Source organism: Olea europaea, chromosome 16, assembly GCF_002742605.1.
Source record: "Olea europaea var. sylvestris chromosome 16, O_europaea_v1, whole genome shotgun sequence".
NCBI lineage: Eukaryota > Viridiplantae > Streptophyta > Magnoliopsida > Lamiales > Oleaceae > Olea > Olea europaea.
This window is the reverse complement of record NC_036252.1, coordinates 4633527-4647339: the sequence shown is the minus strand read 5'-3', so window position 1 is coordinate 4647339 and position 13813 is coordinate 4633527. Positions and strand designations below refer to the sequence as shown.

Genomic DNA, 13813 nt, shown 5'->3' with positions numbered 1-13813 from the left:
GGAAATACGGAGGCCCGTGGTGGCAGACAAGCCGAGAGACATTACTCGTAGGGATCGACGGCATTGGGGCAATTTTCCAGTATCTCTGTCTATGGAAGAAGAAGAGGAAATAGAGATAGCAGCCTATTTCTCCCTATGGCTTTGTTGCTTCGTTCTTCCATCTGGAGACGAAAGTATAAAAGTCGGGACTTTTAAAGCATCTTCTAGGATGCAAGCGGATACACTGATAGTCTGGTTCCACCCATATTAGCGAGCATTTATAGTGGACTTACACGAACATCTAACTATCAGGCAAATCCAGACCTTGGCTCAATTTCACATTCATTTCCTGGACATTTTCTTTATGCTTGGGCAGCAACTTATTTTGTCCGATGTATTTATGCTCATGTAGACAAGAGTTATTCTCGCCCTATAATTCGAAGATATACTGGAACTCTGAATGCTTTTCAATCTTGGGAGAAAAATGTCATTGATTGTCGGGAATTTATCTGTGGAGCGATGAACACCGATAACTTTTGCTGGAATCCATTACCCTCATCGTCTCATCCTGATGTACGTGTGGATGACCAACTGAGGTCTGCAGATACTTCAGAATTCATGATGAGTATTCGATATGGGTTTGTCTCTTATCGTCGAGGAAATTCACCTTTCATTCTTGAGGCGTATAATCTTCACAGGTTTGTGAGACAGTTTGACTTTAGACAGAAACTTTTCGGTTCACCAAGAAAGTTGAATATTGTCCCCAGTGTAGGTGACATGTATCGGGTTTGGTTGTCCCTAACTCGGATAAAAAGTGGGTCTGTATTGATGTTGAATACCAGGCTTGGTGGAATAGCAAAGCGTTACCACTCTTGACCAAGGTCCAGATGCAAGTCTTATTTTCGAGTGAGAGCCGTGACTTTGTTTTTGGCTCGACTCCGAACAGGATTTTAGCTAGAGGGTTAAACCCTCCAAATGCTGCTCTTGAAGAGGCTTCTCGAAAGAGAGATCTAAACCAGCAAAATGAAAGAGGTATTAAGAGAATCAAAATTATAGTTCCATCGGCAAAGGTTGCTGCCACCTCTAAGCCTGCTGATAAGGTGCCAGAAGCAATTTTGATTCCAGATCATAGTAGTCCTGGAGATCGAGCATCACAAGCACCAGGAAAGACTGTGTCTCCAGAAGATGGAAGTTCTGGAGATCAGGTATAGTTCTCCCTTTTCTTTTTTATTTTATTTTATGTACTGTTTGTATCTGATTTTCTGTCACAATCTTCAATTTCAGGCTCCTCTTTCTCGAATACACAAAATCAAACGACCAATAGAACTGAGGCTGCTTCAAGCTATTCCGAGTCTTTCAAAAGGTGAAGTTGGAGCTTCTCACATTAACCTTAGCCTCCCGAACACATCATCAGACGGTGGATTTTTAGACATGTCGCCCAGGACACGAAATGCAGGTATGTGACCTGTTGTTGTTTGCTGTACTTTTTCCCTTTTTTTTTTTTTTGAAACCATGCTCTATTTCTTGCAGGTTTTCCCAGCATCTCTGAAGAACTAAATTTCTCCATGAATCCAAACTTTTTGCAAGATCAGACTGGCGAGAATGACGGGCGAATCGATGCACTTCAAGGAATAGATAGTATTAATGATTCTCATGACCTTCTTTGCAAATATCCAGGCACCATCAATGGAGTCACTTTGGTGCATATCATGGACAATTTTAATGCTGAAGATGAAGTAAATTCAGGGACTGTGAGAGCTAACATTCCAGAGGTCAATCAAGGAGTTCCTGTCGTTCCATCTTCGTTGGCTTTAGTCAGTATTCCGCCTTCACAAACAAATAATTATCGGGCTGCACCAATCTGTTCTTTCATGTCTGGTCCTCCACCTGGAATTACCCAAGAGTATCCTTATCTGAAGGCTGCTCTGCAAGAAATTATGAATAATTACCTCCAGAAATGTTTTAAGGATGTCTTAAAGTATGGATTCTCCAATATTCGATCTTGGTGGGATGAAAATAATTTAATTCTTCAGAATGTGATTACCAACTCATTCCACGCAGACCCAGCACCTTTGATGAAACACATGGATGTGTTTCTGAAAAAAATTGGCTCTTGTCTGAAAGGAAGCAGCAATTGGATTGTCCAACCGTTGAAGAAAAGGCGGAGGAGTTGAAACTTTTGAACATTCAACTGGAAGTAAAGGATTCCACGTGTTCTTTGTTGAGAGGCAAAATTAGTGAGCTAACCTTTGAGCTAGATAGACTTCGTGATGAATTTCAAGCCCAAGAGGAAGACAAAAGTATGATTGGAACCAAGAAGGCAGCATTGGAAGAAGCACAGACAAGAGATGTCGTTCGCATAGCATCCATTGACCAGAAAAGGAAGACCCTTGAAGATAGTTTCTTGCGAGTGATCAATGGCGAGTGATTCTGATGAAGTCATGAATTTCTGATCTTTTTTTTTTTAAGACCTTATTGTTTGAATTTTGACTTACTATTTTTATTTGGATGAACTTTTCTTTTTCATGTTTCTTGTGCTTTTTACAGCAATTGATAAACAAATTGAATGAATTTATTAGTTGTGATTGAATTTGAATTTATAATTTATTCAAGCTGCCTACGTACCCAAACGGGATCAAGTCGAACGTAGTTCATTACAAGAACACAATTTTTTTTACAATGAAAAATTTAAAAAATAAAGAATTTCAGGCGTAAAAACGCTTTAAAATTTTTTCATTGATAGGTCCGATTTGCAATCCGTCTTTGTGGACGATCTTGTACGCTCCGTTAGTGAATGCATGAGTAACAAGAAATGGATCATCCCATTTAGGTTGGAACTTGCCCCCTATTTTTCTTGTGATTATGATTGGCCTATGCACGGAAAGTACCAGATCTCCAATTTGAAATGATCTTGGTTGCACCTTTTTGTTGAAAGACTTGGCCATTCGAGCTTGATAGCACTCTAGATGCATTTGTGCTTCTAACCTCTTCTCATCCAAAGCTTCTAGCTCTTCCAATCGAAGGCGGGCATTTTCTTCAGTTGTCAAACATTCCTGGATAGCAATTCGAAGCGACGAAATTTGACACTCCAGGGGAAGGACAGCTTCTACCCCATATACTAAGGAATAAGGAGTGGCTTGTGTTGGAGTCCGATAAGTAGTTCGATAAGCCCATAAGACTTCACCGATTTTCTCATGCCAATCTCTTTTTGATTTGGAGACAACCTTTTTCAGCAGACTGCATAGTATTTTGTTGAATGCCTCTGCCAATCCGTTAGCTGCCGCATTGTACATGGACGAGTTGTACTGTTTGAATCCAAACTTTGCACATAAATTGTTTATGTGGCTATTGCAAAATTGCTTGCCAGTATCAGTTATGATATTTTGCGGGACACCATATCGATAAATGATTTGGATACGAATGAAATCTGCGACATTTTCTTTCTTTACTTCCTTCAATGGTATGGCTTCGGCCCACTTAGAGAAGTAGTCTGTCCTGGCAAGGATGTATGCATGCCCTGCTGAAGACTTTGGAGTTATAGGTCCAATTACATCAAGACCCCATGCATCAAACGGCCATGAAGCTATTGTTGGATGTAATGGTTTCGGAGGTTGATGGATAAAATTTGCATGGATTTGGCAAGCTTCACATTTTCTTGCATAATCCATGGAGTCTTGTACCATAGTTGGCCAGTAATATCCCATCCTCTTTATTCGAAAATGGAGTTTAGGTCTAGACTGGTGGGCACCACAAATTCCATAGGGGCTTCTTCCATGACCTGCGTTGCTTCATCATTACTTAGGCATCGAAGGAAAACTCCATCAAATGATCGTCGATAAAGTGTTCCCTTATAAAAGATAAAGCGAGAGGAACACCTCTTGATTTCTGTTCTTCGCCTTGGATTATCTGGTAGCTTTTGATGTTGAAGGAAATCGATTATTGGTTGTCTCCAATCTTCTCTTTCCTCATCTTCGACTACTTCGACACTATTGTTTTCTTCCAAATTACTGGGTAGCAGTGATGGAAGCACCCATCTTTGAGCAATTGATATGGAGTGGGAAAATTCTTCATCTGATCTAGCTAAAACAGCAGCCAAATTAGCTAAGGCATCGGCTTCCTTATTTTCACTTCTCGGGACGAATTTGATTTTTATTGAATCAAATCGTCTCATAAGCATTGCTGCATGTTCATGATATGGTTTCAAGTCTGAATTACGGACTTCATATTCAGCTAAAAGTTGGTTGATTATCAATTTAGAGTCTCCAAAGACTTCCAGCTGATGAATATCCATATCTAAAGTTGTCTCTAAGCCGATGATAAGAGCTTGATATTCTGCCACATTATTCGAACATTTCTCTGTTAAGGCAAATGAGCAGGGCATGACGAGATCATGAGGAGTGATAAAGACCACTCTTGCTCCGGCACCATAACTTCGGGCTGCCCCGTCGAAGTATAGCCTCCATGATGGTATGATTTCGGTCAATAGAACTTCTTCATCGAGAAGGTCTTTCTGAAGTTCCCATTCCGTTGGAATTGGGTGGTCAGCAAGGAAATCCGTCAAAGCTTGTCCTTTAATGGCCTTTTGTGGAATGAATTTGATGTCGAACGCAGACAACAATAATGCCCATTTTCCAATCCTTCCAGAAAGAATCGGTCTGAACATTATGTACTTCAATGGATCAATCTTTGAAACAAGATTGATTGTGTGTGATAACATATAATGCCTCAACTTTTTAGCTGCAAAGATTAACGCGAGGCACATTTTTTCAATAGGCGAATACTTCATTTCAGCGCCTACCAGTGTCCGGCTCAAGTAATAGAGTGCATTCTCTTTTCCTTCTTCGTTAACTTGGGCAAGAAGTGCCCCTAGAGAATATTCTCGTGCTGCAACATAAAGAGTCAGCGACTTCCCTGGAACTGGAGCTTTGAGTACTGGTGGACGAGACAAATATTGTTTAATGCTTTGGAAAGTATTTTGACAAGCTTCATCCCATTCGAATGGTACATCTTTCTTCATCAATTTGTTGAATGGATGACAACGTCCGGCTAGATTAGAGATAAATCTTCGAATGTATGCAAGTTTTCCTTGAAAACTTTCAACTCACGTACATTTCTTGGCTCTGGCATGTTGATTATAGCTTCAATTTTTGATTGATCTATTTCAATGCCCCGATGTCGAACAACAAAGCCGAGAAATTTTTCAGAGGTGACGCCAAATGCATATTTCAACGGATTCATCTTTAATTGATGTCTTCGAAGTTTTTTGAAAATATCACGTAAATCTTGTAAATGATCGTCGGGTCTTTTTGTTTTAACAACAAGATCATCCACATAACATTCAACGTTCTTATGTAGAATATCATCGAAAATCTTTTGCATTGCCCGCTGGTAGGTTGCCCCCGCATTTTTTAATCCAAAAGGCATAACTTTGTATCAATATATGCCTTTTGGGGTACGAAATGATGTGAGTTCCTCGTCTTTTGGGTTCATCCGTATCTGATTGTATCCAAAAAAATCCGTCCATGAAAGATAAGACTTCATATCCGGTAGTTGCATCCACCATCAACTCTGTTATTGGAAGTTGAAAATCATCTTTCGGACACGCTTGATTCAGATTCCGAAAGTCAACGCAAATTCGTAATTGCCCGTTCTTCTTTATTACAGGAACAATGTTTGCGATCCATGTTGGATATTTCACTTCGCGTAAAAATCCAGCTTCAATAAGTTTGTTGACTTCCGTTTCAATTTGAGGAATCAGTTCTGGTCGAAATCTTCTTTGAGGTTGTTTGACGGGTCGAACTCCATGTCTTATTGCAAGATGATGCACTGCAACCTTAGGATTTAACCCCGGCATTTCTTTGTAAGACCATGAAAACACGTCTTTGTATTCGTGAAGCAAACTAATGTACTCAGATTCTTCCTTTTGATTGAGAAGGGCACTTACAAATACTGGTCTCGGGTCTTCTTCGGTCCCCAGGTTCAATTGTTTCAAGTCATCCACAGTAGCTTGTCCACCTTCCTCAAAAGTATGTGGGGCTGGTTCAAGTTCATCAATTGCGATAGAATTTTCGGACTTGGAGTCTGAATCGGGAGCTTCTTCAAAGGCTATGTGATTGATAGAGACTTCTTCTTTTTCTTCACTTTTCTTTTGGAACGGACGAACTTTTTGCTGTCTTCGTCTTCTTCTTGAACGTTGTGGCTTTAGGCTTGGATCAGAAGTTTTAATCCCAAGTCGAGAAAATGTGGATTGTCTTTGGGATGACATTTGGGAAGCTTGTGCATTCCTATCAATTTGGGTAGAAGAAGAAGAATCTTCGCTTAATCTTTAGAAGACGGAAACTTTACCTTTTACATCGACTATTGGGGAGGGTTCTCCTTTTAACCTTTTAAACACCGAAACTCTGGCATTCTCATTTTCAATTCGATCGAACACTGAAGGTTTCGGCTATTCAAATTTCTCTTCTGTAACTTCATAAATTTGAATCATGATGGGGTTTGAGGAAACCTTCTCGACCTTAATCTTTCTTGGTGGATTGGGATCATATCCCAAACCATAACTGGGTCGGGACACCAAGGCTCTATCAGAATTAGAAGGGGGATGCCCTCCTGAAAGGACAGCATCAAGATCACCTAATTTACGAGGCTCTCCTTTTCCAAACCCAGTATTTTCAAACGACTTTTTAACTTGAGGATTGTAACATTCTTTGAAAGTTTGTTTTGATTTAGCAGCTCCTTCTTGTTTGGATGAGCTGGAAATACAGAGTTTTGATATGTCCGGAACAGATATTGTAGCCTATGATGTAGATTTATGTCCTTTCGGGCCCGCCATAAGTTGGTGGGGCAGAAGCAATTTTGGGATACTAGGTATTGGAAGAGTTAACTCTTTTCTCAATACCTCAACATCGGTTGATTCTACTTAAGGTTCTTTGCCTTTAGAGAATTTGTTGGATGTAAATTTTGACATATCTTTGATAAGTTGATGAGACTGAGCAGTACTAGATGTATCATGATCGTTTGTATCTTCTTTGATTTTGAATCCAAACATGGTCAATCCTGAAGAATTACATTCTTCACTTTCCATGTAAAACTTGGCATCGGCAAAATGAGATTCTTCTTCGAGAAAATGTTTGGACTCAGCTACCACACATTTGACTTCTCCGTCTCGACTATATTTGAAGCATTGGTGCCAAGTCGAAGGTACCACTCCAGTTTCGTGTAGCCAAACACGTCCAAGGAGTAACTCGTATGATGTTTTAGCATCAATGACATGGAAAAGAGCCGAGGAGATTAACTCTCCTATTTGCAGCTTTAGGCGAATCATACCAATGGCTCGCTGACCTTTTTGATTGAATCCTTGAATCATGATTTTGCTTCTGGATAGATTACCAACATTGATTCCAATTTTCTTCATTATTTTGACCGGCATAATATTTACAGCAGATCCACAATCGATCATTATACGATTTATCTTGCACTCTCGAATATAACAGCTGACATACAGTGGTCTATTATGTGGACGTGAACCCAGTTGTAAATCTCCATCGTCGAATGTTATGGCGGCCATACAGTCTTGAGGAGTTGTGGCTCCGATATGTTCTAAAGCTTTGCCTTCATATTCTTCTGGATCGATTAATGCTGCGACCAAGGCCATCCGATCATCAAAGGGAAGGGCAAGAGACTCTGTTAGACTTGTATTGGCAGAAATATTATTGAGTCGTGAAATAGTTTTCTTCTGTTTTGAACTTTGCCTTGATACGTTCTTCATTTCATCTTTTTCCTCCACATTGATTACGTTGGAGGTGAGACATTCTTTATCAAAGAAACCCTTAGGAAAGTAATCACCCAAGGTCGGTAGTCTAGGAAGAACGCATGTAGCCGCTCCCTCTTCGGTTGATTTAGTAGATACTCTTGGCTTGGCTTCAGGCCTCCTTCTTTGATTGTTCCTTGGTCTTGATTTCTTGTCACAGAAGTTAGAAACTGGGAGTCGTGGGGCCTTCCGACGACGTCTTTTCACTAGGTTCCATGTCCCCTGATCTTCTTCTAGTATTTTTTCTTTATTGGGTTGAATTTTCATATCCAATTCCTCCAGCTTTATTTCTGCAAGAGGTGTAGAAGGTAATATTTTACCTATTTTGTTTGACATTCTGTATTTCTCTTTCTTCTTTATGAAGGTAGACCAGCCGTCGTCGATCTCTTCTTCTAATTCTGAGTCGAAATCCCAAACATCCAAGTCTCCTGTCATAATTTCATAAAAGGTTGGATGATTGGGTGCGCTTGGTCCATTCATCCTTGGATAGATATAACTGATGGTGATTTCTCTGTCTACCTCAAATTTCACTGGGATGGCCCCTTCCGGGAGTTGAGGTCCAAATTCCTCAACGGAGGATTTATAGGCATCGTGTACATCAGAGAATGTTTGTTTCTTTCCTGGAATGGGAATTAGATCAAATGATCCAAATGACACCATCGAGCATGTGGCTGTTGGATTCTCTCCGGTCTCAAGTTTGATCTTACTTTCTTTGTCCAAGCGAACAATAAGATCTTTCAAAACAAAGTATTTTTCCACTGGATGGCTAATGATCCTGTGAAATTTACAGTATTTAGGATGTTCAATCTTACCAGCCTCCTCAGGTCTTTTTGGCACTGGAAGTTCGATTATTTTCTGTTCAAGGAGCTGATCTAGAATTCCAGAAACTTCTGAATCTGAGAATGGGTACTCCTTTCCTTCAAGTTCCTTTAGAGTCACATGACTTCTGCTTTGGACTTGTCCTTTGTTAGTTCTGAACTCTAGCTTCGGTTTTGAGTTTGAGCTCGACCCTTGGAAGGCTATCTTTGCAGGAGCAGTAGGAATCGCCATAGCCTCTTTGGATTTACTTATCTCGATGTCCTTCTTTATATCCTCCTTAGGATCTTTCTTGTTACTTGGTAAATAACTCCCACGCCTTGCAATTTGGAGCTCCAGGTCATGAGCACGTGTCGTCAATTCTTCGAATGAGTGAGGCATGTTTGCTTGGAGATTATAGAGTAATCCCCAATGCATGCCTTGTACACACATGTCGATGGAAGATGCTTCACTTATTCGTTCTTTACAATTAAGCACAAGGTTTCTCTAGCGTTCAATGTACTCTACTACAGGCTCTTCCTTACTCTGCTTTGTTCGAGCAAGTTCTGGAAGGCTGACAGTTCGTCGGGTGCTGTAGAAGCGTGTTAAGAACTCTCGCTCGAGTTGATCCCAACTATCAATTGACCCTGCCGATAAGTCTGTGTACCATTCAAATGCAGAACCTTTGAGGGAGCGTACGAACTGCTTCACCATTTTGTCATTGTAAGTACCTGTAGTGTTACACGTCTCAATAAAATGAGCAACATATTGCTTTGGGTTGCCCTTTCCGTCAAAACATTGAAACTTCGGAGGTTGGTAACCAAGTGGCATCCTTATTTCGTTGATTCGACGACTATAGGGTTTGGCATACACTAATGAAGATTGCAACAAACCACCATATTGGGCACGTATGGTGTCCGCAATCATATGTTGAAGTTGTTGGACGGACGGAGAGCCAATGGAGAGTTGAGTGGCGTCACACAACACATTTTGAACAATTGTTCGATCATGTATATCTTGCTTTTGCTGATGTTCTTGGACTTCTAACTCTTTGGCTTTGGAAGATCCTAACTTTTCCCGATCTTCTTTAAGCGGTGGATTTTGCGACTCTAGTTTATGCATGAGTGCAGTAATTTGGGCATCTTTTTCTTCTAACGACTTTGTTAATTTTTCAATAGCTAAAGTCATTTGTTGGATTCGATCATCTGAGCCCGATGCCGCTTCTGTAACCATCACTAGCTCAAGTGATTCTTCAGATGAAGTATCATCTTCCCACTTTTGCTGAGAAGTAGCATGAGGGGATCCAGATAAGGATCTACCACTAGAGATGGATCCGAACGAGAGTTTTTCGTCGAACTCATGGTTTTTTGTGTCGAATGAGAGTTTGGCTTTCTGAAGGCAATTTTCATTCTGTTTTTGTTGAAGAATTTCTTTAGTGGTGTGACCAGTTGAGTTTTCCCAGTTTTTGTTTGGGCCCTGGTCGCGTGGAAGAGTTCAGCAAGTGTCTCTTCGAGATGAGTCATAGTTTGTTTCGTCTTTTCTCCTGCCATTGCTGATATAGTATTTGAAACTTGAAGATTTTGAGATCAAAAGATGAGAGGACAAGAAGGTCCCACCGGGCGTGCCAAGAAATTTGTACGACGAAATTTCGTATATTAAAATACAGAAATCGTTACAAATTGTATTTTGATAAATACAAGTGATGTTGACCTTCTTGTAATTGCAAAATTCTCTGATTAATGATCTGACTATTTAAAGAGGAGGGGCCACGTGGCTTAAATCCTGATCTTCAATAATTTGTTGAAAATTTGATTTATCGAGACTTGACTTGTTTGGAACTTGAATCTTGAGACTTGGATTTGGACTTGAATTTGATTTAACTTGAAGAACACTTTGATCTTCTTGGACTTGGCGTGAACTTGTTTGATTCGAAGAAGATTTTAATCTTCTTGGGGTTCACCGAGATAAGGTTTGACAGAATTTCTTCCCTTCTTTCAGCCTTGAGATTTCTTCAGCACTTCATGGCGTTCTCTACTTTCTTTTCTGGCTTGCTTTTTGTGTCTCATGTGTCCCTATCTTATGGACCATTAGTCCTATTTATAGGGAAAATTTTGGGACCAATTTTGGTAACCATTCAATTATCTCTAATTAAGAGATATAATTGAGTAATTTATGATTTTATTTATTTATTTATTTTAAAATGTGGTATGGACCTTCTTGTTTTATGGGCTTTAGAAGACTTTAATAAATTTAATTGGGTTGATTGTTTAAATCGACCCAATTCATTTTATTTATTTTATTTTTTTATGTCTACATATACGTTTATAAATAAAGTTTAATTAATATATGATAGGTCTTGTTTGATTACCATTTTTTTTAAATATATTTTTCTCTCTTCTTTTGAACCACATATTTTTTAATAAAATAATATTATATGCAAACTCGTAAAAATCACATATTTTTTATTAAATCACTATTCCAAAATGCACCCCCTTCTCCAAAAAATAGGCATCTAAATCGTCATATGGGGGCAATCTAGCAGCTTATTACTTCAGAATATCAGAGCCCCCAGGGCACATCTTCAAGTATTAAAAGGGGAGGGTGGAGAAATCCAGCTTTGCTTGAGGCTGCTGCGTCAAGGGTTCGAATCTTGAAATATGGATTTGGTTCTTGGGTAAGTGCAAGTGTACAAGCAGCCTTCCGCCCTGTACCCTTGGAGGCATAATTTGTGATTTACCTCCCTCACGATACTTCAGGACAGGAATGGTGGGCACCCGTTTAACCTTTATTACTTTAGAATATCAGACATTCGTTCGATTTTTTATTTTTCTTTCAGTTAATTCGATTTAAAGAGTGGAATTCTCTTGGGAAAATTGCAGGGATGGCTCCCGATAAGAAACCCAAGAAAGATGATTCTAAAAAATTCAAGAAAATGAAGAACAAAAACAAGAAGAAGAAGAAGAAGAGCAAGACTGTAAGCACAGTTCCCATAGATAACAGAGCAATTGATTCTGAATGGTGGGATGTTTTTTGGCATAAGAACTCTACCACACTAGGTGACCCTTTCCTTCTCTTCTGCGTTTATTTTTCTAATTATTTTTTTATGGAAATATAGAAATTTTGTAAATTGGTATTGTGGGTATTCGTGCGTGTTGTGTGTGTTTCCCCTTTTCTTGGTTCTTAAAGATTGTATTCTGGGGTGCATTTTTCAGCAAGGGACTGCAATTTAATCTTTTTACTGTTTATTTTCTTGATCTTTGTGTACTGTTTCTTATTTCTTTTTATTTGCACATTTATAGTTTGATTCTTGATAACTATGCAAAAAATTTTGGCTTATGGTTGAATCTGTCATTCCTCTTATAAATTATTTATTAGTTGATTGTATATTTAGGGAATAGATAGATATATGCAGTTCAGATTGGCAAGATATCCGAAGCATTTCTCTGAAAATTTAGTTAGTTGTTGATCTTTCGCAACTTTTTAATTCGTATTATCTATCATTGCAAATTTGTGACAGTTGATTTCTCCATTAAACTGTGTCTTTGTTAACTTATTTTGTACTTTGCAGGTTCAAACGAACTATACGACGAGGAAGATGGATTCAAATATTTCTTTCGGATATCAAAGAAAACTTTTGAGTACATCTGTTCTCTTGTTAGAGAAGATCTTATTTCCAGACCACCTTCGGGTCTCATCAATATTGAAGGAAGGCTCCTCAGTGTCGAGAAGCAAGTTGCTATTGCGTTGAGAAGATTGGCTTCTGGCGAATCCCAAGTTTCTGTTGGAGCTTCCTTTGGAGTAGGACAGTCCACTGTTTCTCAGGTCACTTGGAGATTTATCGAGGCCATGGAAGAACGGGCAAAGCACCATCTTAAATGGCCTGATTCTAATAAAATGGATGAAATCAAATCTACATTTGAAGCATTATCGGGATTACCTAATTGTTGTGGAGCAATAGATGCTACACACGTCATTATGACGCTTCCTGCTGTTGAAACTTCAGATGATTGGTGTGATCAAGAAAACAATTACAGCATGTTCGTCCAAGGAGTTGTCGATAACAAGATGCGATTTCTGGATATCGTGACAGGTTGGCCGGGGGGCATGCCTATTTCCCGACTACTAAAGTGTTCGGGATTTTACAAACTTTGTGAAAGTGGCGAACGGTTAAATGGAAAGGTCAGGATGTCGTCTAAGGAAGAGGAGATTCGAGAATATATAGTGGGTGGTGCTAGTTACCCTCTTCTTCCATGGCTTATAACTCCATACGAAGATAATGATCTTGAAATTCCTATGTTAGAACTCAATCAAATGCTTGAAGCTGCCCGAGCTGCTGCTGTTAAGGCGTTTTCACAACTGAAAGGTGGTTGGAGAATCCTAAGTAAGGTTATGTGGAGGCCCGATAAGCGGAAACTACCTAGTATTATCTTGGTCTGTTGTTTGCTTCATAATATTATAATCGACTGTGGAGACAGTTTGCATCCAGATGTTGTCTTGTCTGGACATCACGACTCTGATTATCTAGGCCAGAGCAGTAAGCATGTCGATCCAATAGGCAGAACTACTAGAGAAAACATAACTAAACACTTGCAGCATTGCAAAAAGAAGGCGTCGTGTGTTCATACCGTCTAGTGCCTTTGCCAAGCCAACATCATTGTACTCGTCATGGCTTCGTTTTTTGTCCAAGCTTGGTTGAATGAGTAATGTCGTCATTTTTTTGCTCATCTTATAGCATTATCATGGTTATAATACCTTTGGTTTTTGTAAGAGTACATCTGTTTATCTATGAGGACAATGCCTGTAATGGTATCAGACATAAGCTCGGGATTGTTTAAATTAGATTAGAGTGACTATGATTCCCATGCTTTTATTTGAAAGCCCTAGCCATTGAAGAATCCTCAGGAAGATAGGAGTATTAAACTCCCCCGGATGAGAAAGATACAAAGCCTGTTTACTCTGGTGCTTGCTTGATGGGAGAAATGGGTTGGGAACCTACCGTACCCACCTTGTCAGAAAAGTTCCTCGCTCCTCGATTATCATATCGGCCCAAATCCCCAAATAGAGACTGTTCGTTTCTATGAAATAAGAAGCGAGATAACCTGACATCTAGGGCGATTGATGGATTCCCCTCTGAAGGGTAAGTGATAAAGTTAGTTCCTTGACTAAATTCTCTATTCAATTTATCCCTTTGATTGCTTAGTATCTCCTCGTTGCCGCAATCTACGACTATTT

At 39.5% G+C, this 13813-nt stretch overlaps 3 protein-coding genes across 3 annotated transcripts; 1 reads left to right on the top strand and 2 right to left on the bottom strand.

Moving 5' to 3' along the window:
* Positions 1-3688: 3688 nt before the first annotated feature.
* LOC111412526 lies at positions 3689-4996 on the bottom strand. The gene has a single exon (XM_023043463.1). The coding sequence runs from the start codon at positions 4994-4996 to the stop codon at positions 3689-3691; it is 1308 nt and encodes a 435-aa protein (XP_022899231.1).
* A 29-nt stretch (positions 4997-5025) lies between these two features.
* On the bottom strand, positions 5026-6244 carry LOC111412525. Its single transcript, XM_023043462.1, has 2 exons — positions 5424-6244; positions 5026-5281 (listed from the first exon to the last, which is right to left on the bottom strand). The coding sequence occupies exons 1-2, from the start codon at positions 6242-6244 to the stop codon at positions 5026-5028; spliced, it is 1077 nt and encodes a 358-aa protein (XP_022899230.1).
* A 5128-nt stretch (positions 6245-11372) lies between these two features.
* On the top strand, positions 11373-13451 carry LOC111411813 (protein ANTAGONIST OF LIKE HETEROCHROMATIN PROTEIN 1). The gene is made up of 2 exons (XM_023042429.1): positions 11373-11637; positions 12150-13451. The coding sequence occupies exons 1-2, from the start codon at positions 11463-11465 to the stop codon at positions 13211-13213; spliced, it is 1239 nt and encodes a 412-aa protein (XP_022898197.1). The 5' UTR covers positions 11373-11462; the 3' UTR covers positions 13214-13451.
* Positions 13452-13813: the final 362 nt, after the last annotated feature.